The sequence below is a fragment of the Hypanus sabinus genome, chromosome 7 (assembly GCF_030144855.1).
Source record: "Hypanus sabinus isolate sHypSab1 chromosome 7, sHypSab1.hap1, whole genome shotgun sequence".
Classification (NCBI taxonomy): Eukaryota; Metazoa; Chordata; class Chondrichthyes; order Myliobatiformes; family Dasyatidae; genus Hypanus; species Hypanus sabinus.
The window spans coordinates 97,049,272-97,067,537 of NC_082712.1; the positions used below are offsets into that span (position 1 = coordinate 97,049,272).

General features: G+C 49.0%; 1 protein-coding gene across 2 annotated transcripts in view; it reads left to right on the forward strand.

Annotated features, from left to right (window-relative positions):
* The first annotated feature begins 2,326 nt into the window (after positions 1–2,326).
* The window catches only part of LOC132397021 (arf-GAP with coiled-coil, ANK repeat and PH domain-containing protein 2-like), a 159,235-nt gene continuing 143,295 nt past the window's right edge, over positions 2,327–18,266 (forward strand). For both annotated transcript variants that reach the window (XM_059975246.1, XM_059975247.1), the window contains exon 1: positions 2,327–2,477. In XM_059975246.1, coding sequence (XP_059831229.1) covers positions 2,425–2,477 — 53 coding nt within the window. In that variant the 5' untranslated portion in view covers positions 2,327–2,424. The remainder of the gene's footprint in view (positions 2,478–18,266) is intronic.

Consider the following 18,266-nt stretch of genomic DNA (forward strand, 5'->3'; position numbering starts at 1 on the left):
AGGAGGTCAGAGGGAGGAAGGTGATGGGACGCTGTACCGGGAGAGGCTAACCGGGCCGGTCGGAGGGAGGAAGGTGATGGGACGCTGTCCTGGGAGAGGCTGACCGGGGTGGTCTGAGGGAGGAAGGTGATGGGACCCTGTCCTGGGAGAGGCTGACCGGGCCGGTCGGAGGGAGGAGGGTGATGGGACCCTGTCCTGGGAGAGGCTGACACAGGAGGTCGGAGGGAGGAAGGTGATGGGACCCTGTCCTGTGAGAGGCTGAATGGGCCGGTCGGAGGGAGGAGGTTGATGGGACCCGGTCCTGGGAGAGGCTGACCGGGGTGGTCTGAGGGAGGAAGGTGTTGGGACCCTGTCCTGGGAGAGGATGACCGGGCCGGTCGGAGGGAGGAAGGTGATGGGACCCTGTCCTGGGAGAGGCTGAACGGGGTGGTCTGAGGGAGGAAGGTGATGGGACCCTGTCCTGGGAGAGGCTGACTGGGCCAGTCGGAGGGAGGAAGGTAATGGGACCCTGTCCTGGGAGAGGCTGAACGGGGTGGTCTGAGGGAGGAAGGTGATGGGACCCTGTCCCGGGAGAGGCTGACCGGGCTGGTCGGAGGGAGGAAGGTGATGGGACCCTGTCCCGGGAGAGGCTGACCGGGGTGGTCTGAGGGAGGAAGGTGATGGGACCCTATCCTGGGAGAGGCTGACCGGGCCGGTCGGAGGGAGGAAGGTAATGGGACCCTGTCCTGGGAGAGGCTGACCTGGCCGGTCAGAGGGAGGAGGGTGATGGGACCCTGTCCTGGGAGAGGCTGTCCGGGCCAGTCGGAGCGAGGAAGGTGATGGGACCCAGTCCTGGGAGAGGCTGAACGGGCCGGTCGGAGGGAGGAGGGTGATGGGACCTTGTCCTGGGAGAGGCTGACCGGTCCGGTCAGAGGGAGGAAGGTGATGGGACCCTGTCCTGGGAGAGGCTGACCGGGCCGGTTGCAGGGAGGAAGGTGATGGGACCCTGTCCTGGGAGAGGCTGACCGGGCCGGTTGCAGGGAGGAAGGTGATGGGACCCTGTCCTGGGAGAGGCTGACCAGGCCGGTTGCAGGGAGGAAGGTGATGGGACCCTGTCCTGGGAGAGGCTGACCGGGCCGGTTGGAGGGAGGAAGGTAATGGGTCCCTGTCCTGGGAGAGGCTGACCGGGGTGGTCTGAGGGAGGAAGGTGATGGGACCCTGTCCTGGGAGAGGCTGACCGGGGCAGTCGGAGGGAGAAATGTGATGGGACCCTGTCCCGGTAGAGGCTGACCGGGCCGGTCGGAGGGAGCTTCACTTTGTATCTGATTCATGCCGTCCCACACTTGAAATCACTTTATATCTTTTCATCATTTCTTTACATCTATTCCATTCCTCATCCTACTGCTGAAATCTGTTCCTGTGCTGATTCACAGACGGCTATCATGACACAGCCGCCTTTGACTGAATGATTGATTCCCATAAGACCACAGGCGTAGGAGCTGAGTTAGGCCTTTCAACCCATTGGGGCCGATCCGCCATTCAGCCCATTGGGGCCGATCCGCCATTCAGCCCATTGGGGCCGATCCGCCATTCAGCCCATTGGGGCCGTTCCGCCATTCAGCCCATTGGGGCCGATCTGCCATTCAGCCCATTGGGGCCGATCCGCCATTCAGCCCATTGGGGCCGATCTGCCATTCAGCCCATTGGGGCCGATCTGCCATTCAGCCCATTGGGGCCAATCTGCCATTCAGCCCATTGGGGCTGATCTTCCATTCTATCGTGGCCCATTTATTTTCCCTCTTAACCCCATTCTCCTGCCTACCCCCATAACCTTTGACACCCTGTCTAATCAAGAACTATCAACCTCAGTTTTAAATACACAGCTGTCTGTGGCAATGAATTCAACAGAGTGATCACCTTCTGGTGCCTTTCTATACTAACGTTATGCCCTCTGGTCCTGGACTGCCCCACTATCTGAAGAATCCTCTCTAGGCTAGCTAGGCCTTTCTGTAGTCTAAACTTCAGTGAATACAGGCCTAGAGCCATCAAAGTCCCTCATATGTTAACCCTTTCATTCCTGGGCTTATCTCATGGATCTCCTCCAGACCCTCTCCAATGTCAGCACACCCTTTATAAGGTAATGTACCCGAAGCTACTCCCAATAGTCCAAGTGTGGTCTGACTAATGCCTCATATAGCTTTTCTGAGGCAGCTTAGGTAAATTAGACTCTCGGAGTTCTATCTGAAGATGTTTTTCATGGTTCAGCTGAACTGGTGCTGTGTTTCCAGGATGTGGTCAGAAGCCACGTTCCGCCCACACTGCTGTTCCTCTAGCAAGAAGCTTTTCATCCAGCCAGAACCCACAGTTCTCAGCCTCTCTCACAGAAGATGGGCCGTTAAGGACTCTAAAAGCATTGGTTGTCTGACCCTGCGAACATCGAGCAAGATGACCATCTCCATTGACTTTGAGGAGTGCCTGAAGGACTCACCAAAGTTCAGGTAGGACCAAGATAGGTGATGGTCGTGTCAATGGGCTGTCGGCTGAGATGTGTGGCAACTTCTTCCACCTTCCTCTCTCTCCTGCCGTTCTCTTTCTGTGAGCTGGCACGTCTTACCGGGTCCAGAAAGTGTTAAATCAGAGTGTGTAATAGTTTTCACAACACTTTACTTCAAGGCCTCCTTTTCAAGGACCTTCCTTTGGTCCAGAATCACCCAGCAGGAGAGTTATGTACCCTTCAACCCTCTGCCCTCATGTTATTAAGGGATAACGACCTCCTTCTGAAGTCATTCAGCTCGTTGTGCCTTGAAAGAGCTGGTGGTTGAGCTACGAGTATGACTTTTTCTCCTTGGTTTTGGTGTGTTGTGAAGGTTTCTTTCAAATGGTGAGGCACAGGGGTATTGTAAACATTTGTTCTCAGATGGTGAGGCATACCGTGAAGGTTTGTTTTCAAGCCATGAGGCAATGCAGGAAACGGCAGACTCTTTCTTCTGCGGTGTTGCATTGTCTTAGTGTAAAGGATACAGCCTGAGACGTGTTGGCGAACCTGCTGAGATACGTGTTGCTGGCCAAGGGACCGTCTTCCTTTCCGTTCCACACCCCCCCTTTCCTTCACCCCGCGGTGTTGGGCATGTTCTCCTTCAGATGAGGCAACGACCTGTCCGCAGAAGTTCTCCCTAGTGTGGTATTTAACTCTTGGCCATCACCACAATCAGAAACAGATCAATACATTGCTGTCCGCGAGATCTTAAGTTGTACAAAGTGGTTGCAAGTTTCCTTGCATTAGATTGGAGGATGTACTTGCCTGGTATTTTGAGTAATACTGACACGGTGAAACAGTTTTCGCTGCTGTTCTTTCCCCGTTTGGTCTCACTTGGTCTGGCCAGTGTAACACCGAGTGTCCCCTCTGCTAACAGCCTGTGCCGAGATCGCAAAACTGTGGAATCTCTCAAGTCCTTCGCTCATTCCATTTCTCCTGGCTGTTAGCTGTGCCACGGCAGCCAAACCTTGGCTCAGAGCTCACCATCATGAGTCCCATATCTAAGAATGTGTGTGCGTGGCACAGAAGAGGGTTCAGAGGAGCTCTGAACCTGTACTCACCAGGATACAGAAGAATGAGGGGGGAAATCGTTGAAACCTATCGAATATTGAAAGGCTGAGATAGAGTGGACGTGGAGAGGTTGTTTCCTATAAAGGGGGAGTCTAGGCCCACAGGGAATAGCCTTGGAATAGAAGGACATCCACTTAGAACAGAGATGAGGAGGAATTTCTTTAGTCAGAGGGTGGTGAATCTGGGCAAGTCATTGCTACAGACGGCTATGGAGGCCAAGTCATTGGGTATGTTTAAAGCAGAGTTTGATAGACTCTTGATAAGTTAAGGTGTCAAAGATTACAGGGTGAAACAGAAAAATAGAGTAAAGAGGGAAAGTAAATTAGCCATGATTGAGTGGCAGGGCAGAACGGAATAGCCTAATTCTGCTCCTGTGGCCTCTGTCTTATGCTTCAAGCAGCACTCCTACACAGGATCCAGGTGTGACGGTGCAGAGCACTGCAGGGTCGAGGAAGGGGCACAGCAGCAGTGGTGGGGTGGAGGGGCACGGAGCCGGATTAAGGAAGGAGAGCACAAAATGTGCACCGCGAGGTCGTAGGGGAGGCTCCGAGGGCACTGCAGAGACAAGGGGTTCCCAAAGGAACGTGAACTGTTGGAGGAACTGGAGAGCCTGGAAAAAGAGAAAGAAAGAAATCGGCTTCATTTGTCACATGTACATCGAAGCTTCAAAACACGCAGTGAAATGCGTCGCTGACCAACACGGCCTGGGGATGTGCTGGGAGCAGCCCCCAAGTGCCGCCATGCTCCCGGTACCAAAGTAACGCGCCCGCAACTCACTCACGTGTTTGGAATGAGGGAGGAAACCGGAGCACCCGGAGGAAACCCACGTGGGCACGGGGAGAACGTGCAAACTCCTTACAGACAGCAGTGGGACTTGAACACAGGCCGTTAGGACGGTCAATCATCAAGGTACCATGGTGCCCAATGTGCAACATCTGTGGAATTCATTGGCACAGGCGGCTGTGGAGCCAAGTCATTGGGTATCTTTAAAGAGGAGGTTGGTAGGTTCTGAATTAGTAAAGGTATGAAAAGGAACAGTGTGAAGGCAATTCTGTTCCTATGTCTTCATATTTTTTGTATCTATATCTTACTATTTTTTTGTTCTTCTCTGTGCCGTATCAGTTGGCAAACTTGCTGTTTCTTTAGTATTTGTCCACTTTTCACAAGGCCGAGTTGCTACCTCAAGGCTCAAACCAGCAAGTAAGTGTGCGAGTAGTCGGCCAGACTTGAACCCAGGACCACTCGAGTCGAACTCCTGTGCAGAAGCCACTACACCACCATCAAATTTTGGGCCACATTTACAAGGCACTTGAACTGAGCCCGTCACATGGGTTAAAAAAAACCAATGGTTAACCTTCAAAGAAGAGCAAAATTCGACACAACGGACAGAGTGACTGTACCTCTATCTGGGTTGAAACTTCAGGCTTGGTACACTTGTACAAGAAGTGCCTTTTGACTGTACTCTGCCAAAGCAACACCTCGTGACAAGGCAGAAGAAAGACGTTTCTCCGAGGGTTATAGAATTATTTGATCCCTTCAGTTTAAAAAACAGACACACGGGGGAAGCTGCATTTGCTGGAAATCCAGAACAAAGCACAAAGAACGGTGGAGGGACTCAGCAGGTCAGCCAGCATCCATGGAGGAGGGAGAAGAGACGATGTTTCTACCGAAACCCTCCATCAAGTCTGAAAGGGAAGGGGACAGAAACCGGAATGAGAAGGCGGGGTACAGGAAGGCGGACAAGCTGGCAGGTGATAGCTGAGGCCGGGTGAGGGCGTGGGGAGAGTGGACCATGGGAGAAAGGGAAGGAGGAGGGTAACAGGAAAGTGAGGAGATGAGAAAGAGGAGCCAGAATGGAGAATGGAAAAAGAACTTTCTACTGGCAATGCTCCATGCAAATGTGCTCAGTGGTGGGGAGGGCTTTGCTTGTGATGGACTGGGCTGTATCCACCATCTTCTGGGCACTGGTGTTTCCATACCAAGATCAAGGTTCATGTCCACAGTGTAGCAGCTATTCAAACAGAGACTAAGCACGGGCTGATCCTGTATGACGTGCTTTCCTATTCAATAACAGCAAAGTTCCAAGGTCAAAGAATATTTCCTAAACCTTTATCAAGAAACTAGCAAAACAAATAATCTTGAACCGCTAAAATCTAATGAAACTAAAATGAGCAATATAACAAAATGAAGTGCTTTGAAGTATGAAGCATACCTAAGCTTTCTTCAAAGGCTTCAGCATGGACTAGATAGGCCAAAGTCTCTGTTTCTCTGCTGTGCTTTTCTATGACTGTAGAATTAAGCTAACTTAAGTGGACTGAAGTGAAGTTAAGCAATTTTAAATGTGGTCAGCAAAAAAGATAACACCCCTAGCTCTACTGAACTTCAAAGAAACTTCAAAGACAAGAGCACAACTGCAAAACCAAACTTTTTGCTTCTACCACACCCCCACCCACGTGACTAACTACTGTAAGCGTAATAAACACACAATACAGATAGAAAATAGATGCATGGCTCCTACACACAGTGACAGGCCAAGGCAGGTGCACCAGGTCGACAGGAAGGCAGAGAGAATGTGGCTTTTATTGAGTGGGTATGCCATTGTGGATCTGCTGATAAAGTTGATATAAGACCCTAAGGTATATGAGCAAACTTAGGCCATTTGGCCCATCAAGTCTGCTTCACCATTTCACCATGGCTGATCCCTTTCCCTCTCAACCCAAATATTCTGATATCTCAAAGCTCCAGTGATCTGGGTCCAACCCCCGACCTTCAATGCTGTCTATGTGGAGTGTGTGTGTGTGTGTGTGTGGTTCCTTTGGGTGCTCAGGTTTTCACACATGCCCTAAAAGCTAGGGAGAGTGATTTAGAGCTGTGAATATCCCATACTGTAAGTGGCTGGTGGAATGAACGGGGTCATGTAAGGAACAGGGTACAGAAACCATTAGTGCAGGGGTGGGCGTGCTTTGTGAGTCACTGTGGACCTGTTAGGCCTAGTATCCTCTTTCTATTGTTGTGAGAAAAATTTGGGGAACTGTTCACTGCAATTTTTGGTTAGTGATTCGTAGATCCATCTCAGAGTAATTTAAAAGATTGGCACAATATCATGGGCCAAAGGGTCTGTATTGTGCTGAAATGTTCTGTGTTCTATGGACTATTCCCACACCAGATGGACAATGTACATGTCCCTAGGTCATACCAACACCAAGAGCACCATGCACTGTTCCCCTCTCTGTATCCCAAGACAAGATCCACACGGGAGTATGGTGTATAGTTCCCTTCCCTTCCCATCTCAGTATCCCTGAGTCAAACTCACACTGGGAGGCAGGAAGCAGAGGGTGGTGGTTGAAGGCTGTTTCTTGGAACTAGTGGTATGGTGTAGGGGCTCAATGCAAATGCACCAGGACTGATCCATAAGGTTGCAGTGGACACAATAGGATGCAATTTGGAAAAGTCAAACTGACATAGGATTTGGTCAGAAAGGAGAGGGGACCATTTAAAAGGGAGCTGACGGGCAACAGCTTGTTTACCCGGTGAATCGATGCAATGATCTTCTAGTGTAAGTGGTTGAGGCAGGTACAATAGTATCACGTTAGAGGCACGTAGATAGGTTCAGCAGCAAGAAGAAATGTTAGTTTAGATATACAGTCTTTTCAGATGCATCACTGGGAGGGAGGAGGTTGGAGGGACGTGATTCCAGGATTGAATGGCTTGTCATATGAAGAGCATTTGTTGGCTCTGGGCCTGTATTCACTGGAATTCAGAAGAATAAGGGGTGTCCTCATTGAAACCTATCGATCGAGTGGACGTGGAGAGAATGTTTGCTGTGGTGGGGAAGGGTGAGACAGGAGAACACAGCCTCAGAACAAAGGGGTGTCCTTTTAGAATGGAGATGCAAATGAATTTCTTTAGCTAGAGAGTGGTGAACCTGTGGTGTTCTTTGCCATTGGTTACTGTGGAGGCCAGATTATTGGGGATATTTAAGACAGAGGTTGATAGATTCTTGATTGGTCAGGGCATGAAGCGATACAGGGAGAAAGCAGGAGACTGGGGCTGAGAGGGAAATGGATCAGACATGATGAAATGGTAGAGCAATCAATGGGCCAAATGGCCTAATTCTGCTCCTATATCTTACAGTCTTATGATATTGGGCTATTGCAGGAAATTGCGTTTAGCTGGGTGGCACAGTGGTTGGTAAGGACTAGATGGGCTGAAGGGCCTGTATCCATGTGAGATTGCTCTATGACTCTCTGAAATGTGGAAACTGTTGGTGGGACTGTTGCTGGAATACTAAATATCTCCTTATCTACACCTGCCTTCATAGCACTTCTGTGAATGTTCGTGGTTCCTCAGACAATGATTCCGCTCCACGACAACAGATCAAATCATTTTGAAAAGTTACGAGTGATCTAACAGAACTGTTCAGGATTCTGGGAGTGCTTGACAGGGCGGATGCTGAGAGATATGGGGAACCTAGAACCATAGTTTCAGTATGTCCATTTAAGACAGAACTGAAGAGTTCATTCCCCAAGGATTGTAGGTGGTGGTACTTTTGGAATTTTCTGCAGGAGTTGAGTGTAGACAGGCACAGAGGGTGGAGCTGCGGCGGAGCAGGTTAGCAGCGGGATGAATGAAAGCTGCTCATGCCTGTTACTATCTCGTCGGGAGGATATGAAGGAACATCGCTTTCTGTGCAATGAATGGTGATCAGTTGGAAGACTGCTCCTCAGGAGGTCGAAGCCATTAACCGTGGCTGTCAAAGGATGTACCCTTGGGCTGGTAAAGAGTACTTTTGGCACATTGGCCTTCATAAATCAGGGCAGTGAATACAGGAGGTGGGATGTACAAGATGTTAATGAGGCCAAACTTGGAGCATCGTGTGCACCCCTGGTCAGGAAAGACAGCAACAAGCTGGAAAGAGTGCAGGGAAAATTTACAAGGATTTTGCCAGGACTTGAGGACCTGAGTAATCGGGAAATGTCGAATAGGTTAGGATTTTATTCCCATGAGCGTAGGAGAATGGGGGGAGATCTGATACAGGTGTACAAAATTATGAGGGGTATAGATAGGGTAAATGCAAGCAGGCTTTTTTCCTCAGATTGGGTAAGATTAGAAGAGGTCACGGGTTAAGGGAGAAAGGTGAAACGTTTAAAGCTCAGGTAGAGTAAGACTAGAACCTGACGTAATGGGTTAAGGGAGAAAGGTGAAATGTTTAAGAGGAACCTGAGAGGATGGTGTGAGTGTGGAAAGAGCTGCTGGCAGAAATGGTGGATTGCAACATTTAAGCGAAGTTAGGATTGGTACGGGATAGGTCCAGATGCAGGTAGAAGGGACTAGGTAGAAAACTAGGCTAGCATAGATGGACTGAAAGGCCTGTTACTGTGTTGTAGTTCGCTATCATTTGCAAGACTGTGAAGAAAGAATGCCTTGATGGCGCTGGTAAAATTGCTCTAAAGGGAGCTAGTACAAATTTAAAGGGCCAAATAGCTTCCTGTAACATTGCTATTAAAACAGGGAACATCTGTGCCCAGCACGGCACCAAATTGAACTAATCCCTTAATCTGCAACTTGGTGTTGAAAGATGGGAGCCGTGTGAAGGAAAAGTTTCCAGCGCAGGAAGGCCAGTACCCATTGGACAGAGGCTTAAGAGCTTTAAGCAGAGGATGATTTAGGCTCCGGGCCAGATTGAAAAGGTCAGGGTCTGAGGGCTGGAGACAGGGAATGGGCCCATTAAGCTCACTGCTCCGTGAAGTTTCCTGGTCTCCGCACTGAACTACGGCTGTGGCCTACAGAGTTCAAAGTAAATTTGATTATCGGTGTACATACATGTTACCATCTACAACCCTGAAATTCCTTTTCCTGCGGGCATACTCAGCAAATCGGTAGAACAGGATTAATGAAAGGTCAAGCAGAGAGCAGAAGATGACAAACTGTGCAAGTGGAAATATAAATGACGAGAACGTGTGATAACAAGAGCCCTTAAAGGGAGATCATTGGTTGTGGGAATATCTCAGTGGATAGCGCAGTCACCCTGTTTTGATCGAGAGCCTGCTGGTTCAAATCCTCAGGCTCTTGTACCTTCTACCTGATGGCAGCAACGTGGTGAGGGTCTTTGATAGTGACAACGAACAGACCGGTGGACTGGCTGCAGTGATAACTGGCTTTGTGGCTGTAGACTCACATTTGTGAACTTCCATTCTGTTGCTTTTGTTGCTTGCATGATTTGTTTTTTTCTGCACACTGGGGGTTTGACGGTCTTTTTTAATGGGTTCCATGTGGTTCTTTGTTTCGTGGTTGCCTGTAAGGAGAGGGATCTCAAAGTTGTATATAGTATGCAAACTTTGATAATAAGTGTACTTTGACTTTAAAGGCAGCAGGCAGAAGTACGTATGTTTCACAGTAAGTTGACTGGTACGTCTCGTCTGAAAGGGTGTTGGGAGCAGATTGTGCCTCAGCCCAGCTGGCTTCTCTCCCCAGCTGCTCCAGACTGATGCACTCAAACCCCAAAGTAAATTTACTATTACTGAAGTATGTCACCATATACTCCCTTGAGAATCATCTTCTTGCAGGCATTCACAGGAGTGAAAGAACTACAATAGATGCTACAGAAACTATACTTCAACAGACAAACAGCCAAAGTCCAGGCTGTGGGTGGGCAGTGGAAGGATTAGATGGACAATTAGGGCAGTACTGTGACAAAGTGCTGCTTCACAGCGCCATTGGTAAGGTCGGAGTTCAATTCTCTCCGCAGTCTGTACGTCCTTCCCAGAAATACGGGCGTTTCCTTTCACATTCCAAAAGGCTTACAGGTTAGGGTTAGAGAGTGGTGGGTGTGTTGTGTCGGTGCCCAGCACACCTCAGACTGCTCGTGGCGCATTTCACTGCACGTTGCATCGTGTCAATGTACATGTGACAAATAAAAATTATCTTTATCTTCGTAACAATTCCTCCAAAGAGGCAAAAGGGCTGATGGGCTAAACTGAAAGATCAGAAAACGCTGGACCCACTTAGCAGGTCAGGCTGTTGCACGGAGCAACTGAGGAGAACCCAAGTGCAGGACACGGGCATGGAGACTGAGTTGGGGATGCTGGCGCAGACGTGAACGTTGAACAGCAAACCGGAGGAATCTTGACATGGAATATCTTGAAACTGGAGCTGAACTTGGGACAAATAGTTCTGAGCAGTTGAGAAACGAAGTTATCACGTGGGAATAGACCAACAAACTGGCAACCTGTGATCGTGACGCCATCGTACTTATTCACAGTCTCTGAGGAAAACCAGGTGTACTGTAATTGAGTAAACTATCAGAAAATGGAGATCTAATGACAGAAATAAGGGCATAATCAGGGAGAAAGGAGAGTTAAATGATCCAAGATGGCGGTGCGACGCAGCTTGCAGCGGCCACTCTGGAATTGATTATCCGTTATTTGTAAAGTGGGGTGCCAAGCGCAATCATTATCAATTGAAAACGGACATGGGAGCACGGAGGAACATCGGGAAATTCCAGGAAGACCTTCTTCTATGCTGCTGCTGCTGTGAGGTCCGGGACTCTGCTGGGAAGAACAGGCCCCCAGGCCGATGGCCGTTGGCGGGGTCGTCTTAATACGCTCGGCAGAGGATGGTGCTCGGAGAAGCTGTGCCGGAGGGGATGGTCAGCTCGGAGGTTCGACGGACTCGGAGTCCTTTCGACTGACTCAGGTCGCTTTCGGTTTGTGCTGCATCTGCAAGGCTGGTTTCGACGGCTGCATCTGCGAAGCTGAGTCGGGCGGCACCTTGGAAGTCCATAGCGGGGGTATTCCCTTCCGCCGCCAGCGTGGGATGGCGAGTCTGTCGGGACCCTGGGGACTGATGGAAACTGTGGTGATTTCTTTTGAACTTATAGTCCTTTAACATCTTGGACAATTTTTTACTGTGCCCATAGTCTGTTTTTTTTTATCAATTATGCTATTGTCTGCACTGCTGTAACTATGTGGTTTTGTGCAGGTCTTGTAGCTTTAGTTTTTGGTCTTGTTTTTGTCTGGTGGATTTGGAGATCCTTTCCGGGGAACGCGCTGGACGGTAGCGTGATATTAATACGCAGCAGCCTCTCCGGACTCTGGATTGGGGATTGCCAAACGTTACGTGAATTTTCTGGTGTAGTCTGTTTTGTCATGTGCTTTTGTGATATCATTCTGGGGGAATGTTGTCTCATTTTTTAACTGCATTGCATTTGTGGTTTCTAAATGACAATAAACTGAATCTGAATCTGAATCAAGGGGAACAGCCAACCGGAACTATGACACAGGCAGCATCTATGGAAAGAGAGACAGTGAGAAATTCAGCTCAGGGACCTTTAAACAAACTTCAAAGTAAATTTATGTCACCATATACCACCCCGAGATCGATTTACTTGTGGGCATTCTCAATAAATCTATAGTATAATAACCACAGCAGAAGTAATGAAAAACTGCTCAACTAGGATGTTCTACCAGAATGCAGACAACAAACTGTACAAATACAAAAATAAAGAAATAATAATAATAAATAAGCAGTAAGTATCGAGAATGTGAGATAAAGAATACTTCAAAGTGAGCTCATTGATTGTGGAACATTGGGGCAAATGAAGTTGAGTGAAGTTATCCCCGCTGATGGTGGAGGGGTAGTATCTGCTCCTGAACTGGGTGGTGACAGTCCTGAGGCTCCTGTACCTTCCTGATGGCAGCAGTGAGAAAGGAGCTTGGCCTGAACATTTACTGTTTCTAGTATTTCCATAGAATTATGACTTTCTGACTTGCTGAGTGTTGCTGGCATTTCTAGTTTTTATTTCAGACTTCCAGTATTTGCATTTTTTTTATATCAGGCCTGATGGCCAAATTCTCCCACTATGAGTCTCCTTCCCAATCTCGAGCTTTTACTCAGTTTTCTTTCGTCCTCCTGGTGAAGCTGCCCCTCGGTCTCGGTGCACCCCTCAACCACCTCAGCACAGCCCCTGTGTCGGTGCAGAGTAATATGATAACTACAGGACTGGTAACCCAGGTGCTTGGACCACTAATCCAGAGACACAGGTTCAAATCCTACCACACAACTGGAAACTCATTCAAACAGCCCACTAATCTCCCTCCTGGCACTTACCCCTGCAGGCAGCCTAAGTGCTACCCCTGCCACTCACCTCCCCTTGCCTACGTTCAGGGCCCCAAACAGTCCTTCCAGGTGAGGCAACACTTCACCTGTGACTCTGCCGGGCTCGTCTACCGTGGAGGTGCAGCCTCCTCTATACTGGTGAGACCTGTGATGAATTGGGGGACCACTTCATTGAGTAGCTCGGCACTTCCAGGTGGCCAAGCATCTTAATTCCTATTCCCATTCTGTTGGGCCAAGATAAGGCCATCCTCAGGGTGGAGGAACAACACATTATATTCCATCTGGGTAGCCTCCAAACTGATGGCATGAGTATCAATTTCTCCTTCCACTAAAAAAATCCTCCCCTTCTATTCCCTCTGGCCCCTCACCTGCCTATCACTTCCCCATGGTCCCCTCCTCCTTTTCTTTCTCCTATGGCCCACTCTCCTCTCCTATCAGATTCCTTCCTCTCCAGCCCTTGACCTCTCCCACCCACCTGGCTTCACCTGTCACCTTACACTCCCCCCACCTTTTTATTCTGGAACATTCCCTTTTCCTTTCCAGTCCCGAAGAAGGGTCTCAGCCCTAAACATCGACAGTTTATTCATTTCCACTGTTGCTGCCTGACCTGCTGAGTTCCTCTAGCAGTTTGTGTGTGTATTTTGGATTTCCAGCATCTGAAAGGTTCATTTTTTATTATCGAAGTTCGTGCACAGAATACAACTCTGAGATTTGCCTTCTCCAGATGGCCACGAAATACAGAGAAACCATGGAAGTCATTGAAAGAAAAGACATCACCCCCCAACCCAGCTCGTAAAACTAAAGGTCTCAAACCCCAACTCCCTCTCTCGCACAAAAACTAACAGATCACCCACCCAAGAAACTGCAGCTAGAACATCAAACCCCCAACCCCCTCCCTCACACACAAAAAACGAACAGAACACCCCCACATGGAAAAACACCAACAAGGAAATCAGACCCTCAATCCCCAACCCCTCCCTCACACAAAAACTACTTTATCGCCCACCCAGAAAATGTCAACAAGGACATCAGATCTCCAAATCCCCAACCCCTCCCTCACACAAAAACTACTTTATCGCCCACCCGGAAAATGTCAACAAGGACATCAGATCTCCAAATCCCCAACCCCTCCCTCACACAAAAACTACTTTATCGCTCACCCGGAAAATGTCAACAAGGATATCAGATCCCCAAATCCCCAATCCCCAACTCCCTCACAGAAAAATATAATATATCGCCTATCTGGAAAATGACAACAAGGAAATCAGACCCTCAATCCCCAACCCCTCCCTCACACAAAAATATAACATATCGCCCACCCGGAAAATGTCAACAAGGAAATCAAACCACCCCAATTCCCAACCACTCCCTCACACAAAAATATAATATATCGTCCACCTGGAAAATTACAAGGAAATCAGACCTCCCCAATCCCCAACCCCTCCCTCACACAAGAACTACTTTATCACTCATCCGGAAAACAGCAACAAGGAAATCAGACCCCCAATCCCCAACTCCTCCATCACACAGAAACTAACGTATCATCCACACAGAAAATGACAAGAAAGACATCAGACCACAAAATCCCAAACCCCCAACTTGCCAATTGGCAACAAGAAGGGAAACTGAAGGAGACCAACATAAACTACAGTCCACACTGATAATCACAAAAATCTAGAATTTCATAAACATCCTCCTTCAGCATCGAGTTGGAACTCATTCGAGTCTCATTTGGAGAGGGAAACCCGAAAGGGACATACAACATGGGGAAAGCACGTCAGCGCTTAATTTATGTTAGTTTATGCCACTTATGCTAATCTCATTTTGTTTATTCTCCTGGATTCACTTCAATCAGTTCCACCACTCACCCACACACTAGAAGCAATTTAAATTTGTCTATAAGCACGCACATCTTTGAGAGGTAGGAGGGAATCAGAGTGCCCAGAGGAAACGTTCACAGGAAGAATGTGTGAGCTCCACTCCAGTGGCACCAGAGGTCAGGACTGGACCTGGATTACTGAAGCAGCTCCTCCACAGGAGCACCACTAAGCAGTGGAAAATCATTTGAAAGCCCCCATCGTTGGAATTTGAGGTGATTCCAGATCTATCCAAGGGGGTAAACATGGAGAGGATGTTTTCAATAATGGGGGAGAGGACCAGAGGAAACAGCCTCGGAGTAGAAGTTCCTTTAGTTCATAGATTAATTAAGATGAGAAGGAAGTTCTTTAGCCAGAGGGTGGTGAATCTGTGGAATTCATTGCCATGGATGGCTGTGGAGACCAAGTCACTGGGTATATTTAAAGCAGAGGTTGATAGGTTCTTGATTAGTAAGGGGGAAGGCAGGAGAATGGGGTTGAGAGGGATAATAAACCAGCCAGACTTGCTGGGCTTTATGGCCTAACGCTGCTCCTATGTCTTATGGTCTTAGAGTCCATCATTGCTGATCACGACGCCAAATTAAACTGCACCTACCTGCCTACACATGGTCCATATCCCTCCATTTCCAGAAATCTTAGTGAGCCTCGAAGCACCTCTGTCGTGACCTTCCAATCTCTCCATTGCTGGCGGCAGATAGCAAGTACCCATCACTTTGTGTAAAACACTCCTTTCTACTTCCACCCTCTCACCTTAGAGCAACGTCGTCTAGAATTTGACATTTGTACAAAGACTCTACTTCCCCCATTTATACCTCTCATCTTCTATCATATCCAATCCATGTTTGTCCAATCTCTCCTTACAGCTCCAGGCAGCATCCTGGAGAATCTCTTTGGCACCCTCTCGAAAGTCCCCACATCCTTCCAGTAATGGCTGCAACCAGAACTGCACACAATACTCCAAATGTGGCTGAACCGAAGCTTTACACAGCTGATTGCAACATGACTTCCTGACTCTTACACTCCACACCATGGACTGATGAATGGAAGTATGTTGTATGCCTCCTTTACTGCCCTCTCGTCATCAGTTCACACTACCAATGAGCAATGAACTTGGACCCCAACATGCCTTGTACATCGACGTTGTTGACGGTACTGTCATTTACTGAACATGTTCCCTTTATACGCGAGCTTCTAAAGTGCTACTCAACCAGATTAAATTCAATTTGCCATTTCCCTGCCGTATTTGCTACTGGCTCAGCTCTATGCTTTGTCAAACTTCATCATTATCCACGACACAAATTTTTCTGCCATCTGCAAAGTCCTTAGGGATAGGATATTTGAGCATTTGGAAACCCATGGCCTAATTAGAGAGAGCCACCATCGCTTTGTGTGGGGCAGGTCGTGTCCTACCACCTTGATCGAGTTTTTTGACAAGATGGCGAGAGAGATTGATGAGGGTAGGGCAGTGGATGTTGCTCTCATGGATTTTAGTCGGGCGGTTGACAAGGTCCCTCATGGGGAGCTAATCCAGAAGATTCACATGTACGAGGTCCACAGTGAACTTTAGCTGGTTCAGCGCAACATAGTGGGCTGAAGGGCCTGTTCCTGTGCTGTACTGTTCTATGTTCTAGAGTTACTAATCAGTAGACCTATGTTTTTATCCAAAATATCACAAATCGTGGAAGTCCTAAAACAATTCTCTGCAGAATATCAAGGATCACAGGCCTTCAGTCAGAATAACACTCCTCCTCACTCCCTTTTCTCTTCCATGGCTGAACCAACTTTGAATTCAATCTGACAAGTTACGATGTGCTTCAAACTTCTGGACCAGCTGCCATGAGGGTCATAGAGTCATAGAGCTTGATGGTGCAGAAGCAGGTCCCATCCATCTACCTGTCCATGTCAGACTAATTCTGCCCAGTCCCATCGACCCACACCTGGACCACAGCCCTCCTCACCCCTCCCATCCATCTACCTGTCCATGTCAGACTAATTCTGCCCAGTCCCATTGACCCACACCTGGACCACAGCCCTCCTCACCCCTCCCATCCATCTACCTGTCCATGTCAGACTAATTCTGCCCAGTCCCATCGACCCACACCTGGACCACAGCCCTCCTCACCCCTCCCATTCATCTACCTGTCCATGTCAGACTAATTCTGCCCAGTCCCATCGACCCACACCTGGACCACAGCCCTCCTCACCCCTCCCATCCATCTACCTGTCCATGTCAGACTAATTCTGCCCAGTCTCATCGACCCACACCTGGACCACAGCCCTCCTCACCCCTCCCATCCATCTACCTGTCCATGTCAGACTAATTCTGCCCAGTCTCATCGACCCACACCTGGACCACAGCCCTCCTCACCCCTCCCATCCACCTACCTGTCCATGTCAGACTAATTCTGCCCAGTCCCATCGACCCACACCTGGACCACAGCCCTCCTCACCCCTCCCATCCATCTACCTGTCCATGTCAGACTAATTCTGCCCAGTCTCATCGACCCACACCTGGACCACAGCCCTCCTCACCCCTCCCATCCATCTACCTGTCCATGTCAGACTAATTCTGCCCAGTCCCATCGACCCACACCTGGACCACAGCCCTCCTCACCCCTCCCATCCAGCTACCTGTCCATGTCAGACTAATTCTGCCCAGTCCCATCGACCCACACCTGGACCACAGCCCTCCTCACCCCTCCCATCCATCTACCTGTCCATGTCAGACTAATTCTGCCCAGTCCCATCGACCCACACCTGGACCACAGCCCTCCTCACCCCTCCCATCCATCTACCTGTCCATGTCAGACTAATTCTGCCCAGTCCCATCGACCCACACCTGGACCACAGCCCTCCTCACCCACTTCCACCACTTCCAGTGGCAGCTTGTTCCACACTCGTGTCACCTTCGGAGCAAAGAAGGTCCCCTTAAGTGTGTATTCTCTTGTCCTTCTGCATCCCCCAACTGGCTGTGAAGAGTTTTGGGATGTCCTGGAAGCTCTTTTAGAAATGGGACTCTGTAGTTCTTACCCATGTGTGACCCTCGACAGCCCCCTGAAACGGCCCAGAAAACCATGAGGTATAAAAGAATACAGAGCAGCTTCGGGCTGCACTGCAAGGGCACTAAATTCAAATCTTGTCAGCACAATCCATATCCCCTGAACTTAGACCTCACTGAAGGTGACAGTTTGCTGCCCTGCTCCAGCGTTCATGGTTTCGGTGAGGTGTCGATGCAGGCCGGAATGCCTGTGGCAGGCCGAGTGTGGTTCGGAGCAGCCTTGGCCCTGAGCAGGTTCACATACAGGATGTTGCGAGATGCACTGAAGCAAAAGAAAACCACAGCCGGCCTTGCGTGCATGTTGACAGCGGTTGTAGGAGCGAGGTTTATTTCCACTCACCCAGGTCGCTGAACAATCTTCTCTGCTCTTTCTGAGTTGTTCCTCACTGATGGATGAGCTACACACTTGCACACTGCTCAATCTATTGATTTTGTCTCCATTGATGTCCTGCCTCAGACTTCATTGTTTTTCTTGTCATTCATTGTGATGGCTTTGGGGCCAGAGAAGAGAGTTATGGGTCAGGTTAGGGTTTAGAGACTGGAATGTGAGGGAATTAGAGTCTAGGCCTCTGTTCTGCATTCAAAAGCCAGTGGTGTGGCCGTGGTTAGATGTTGGGCCAATGGACCA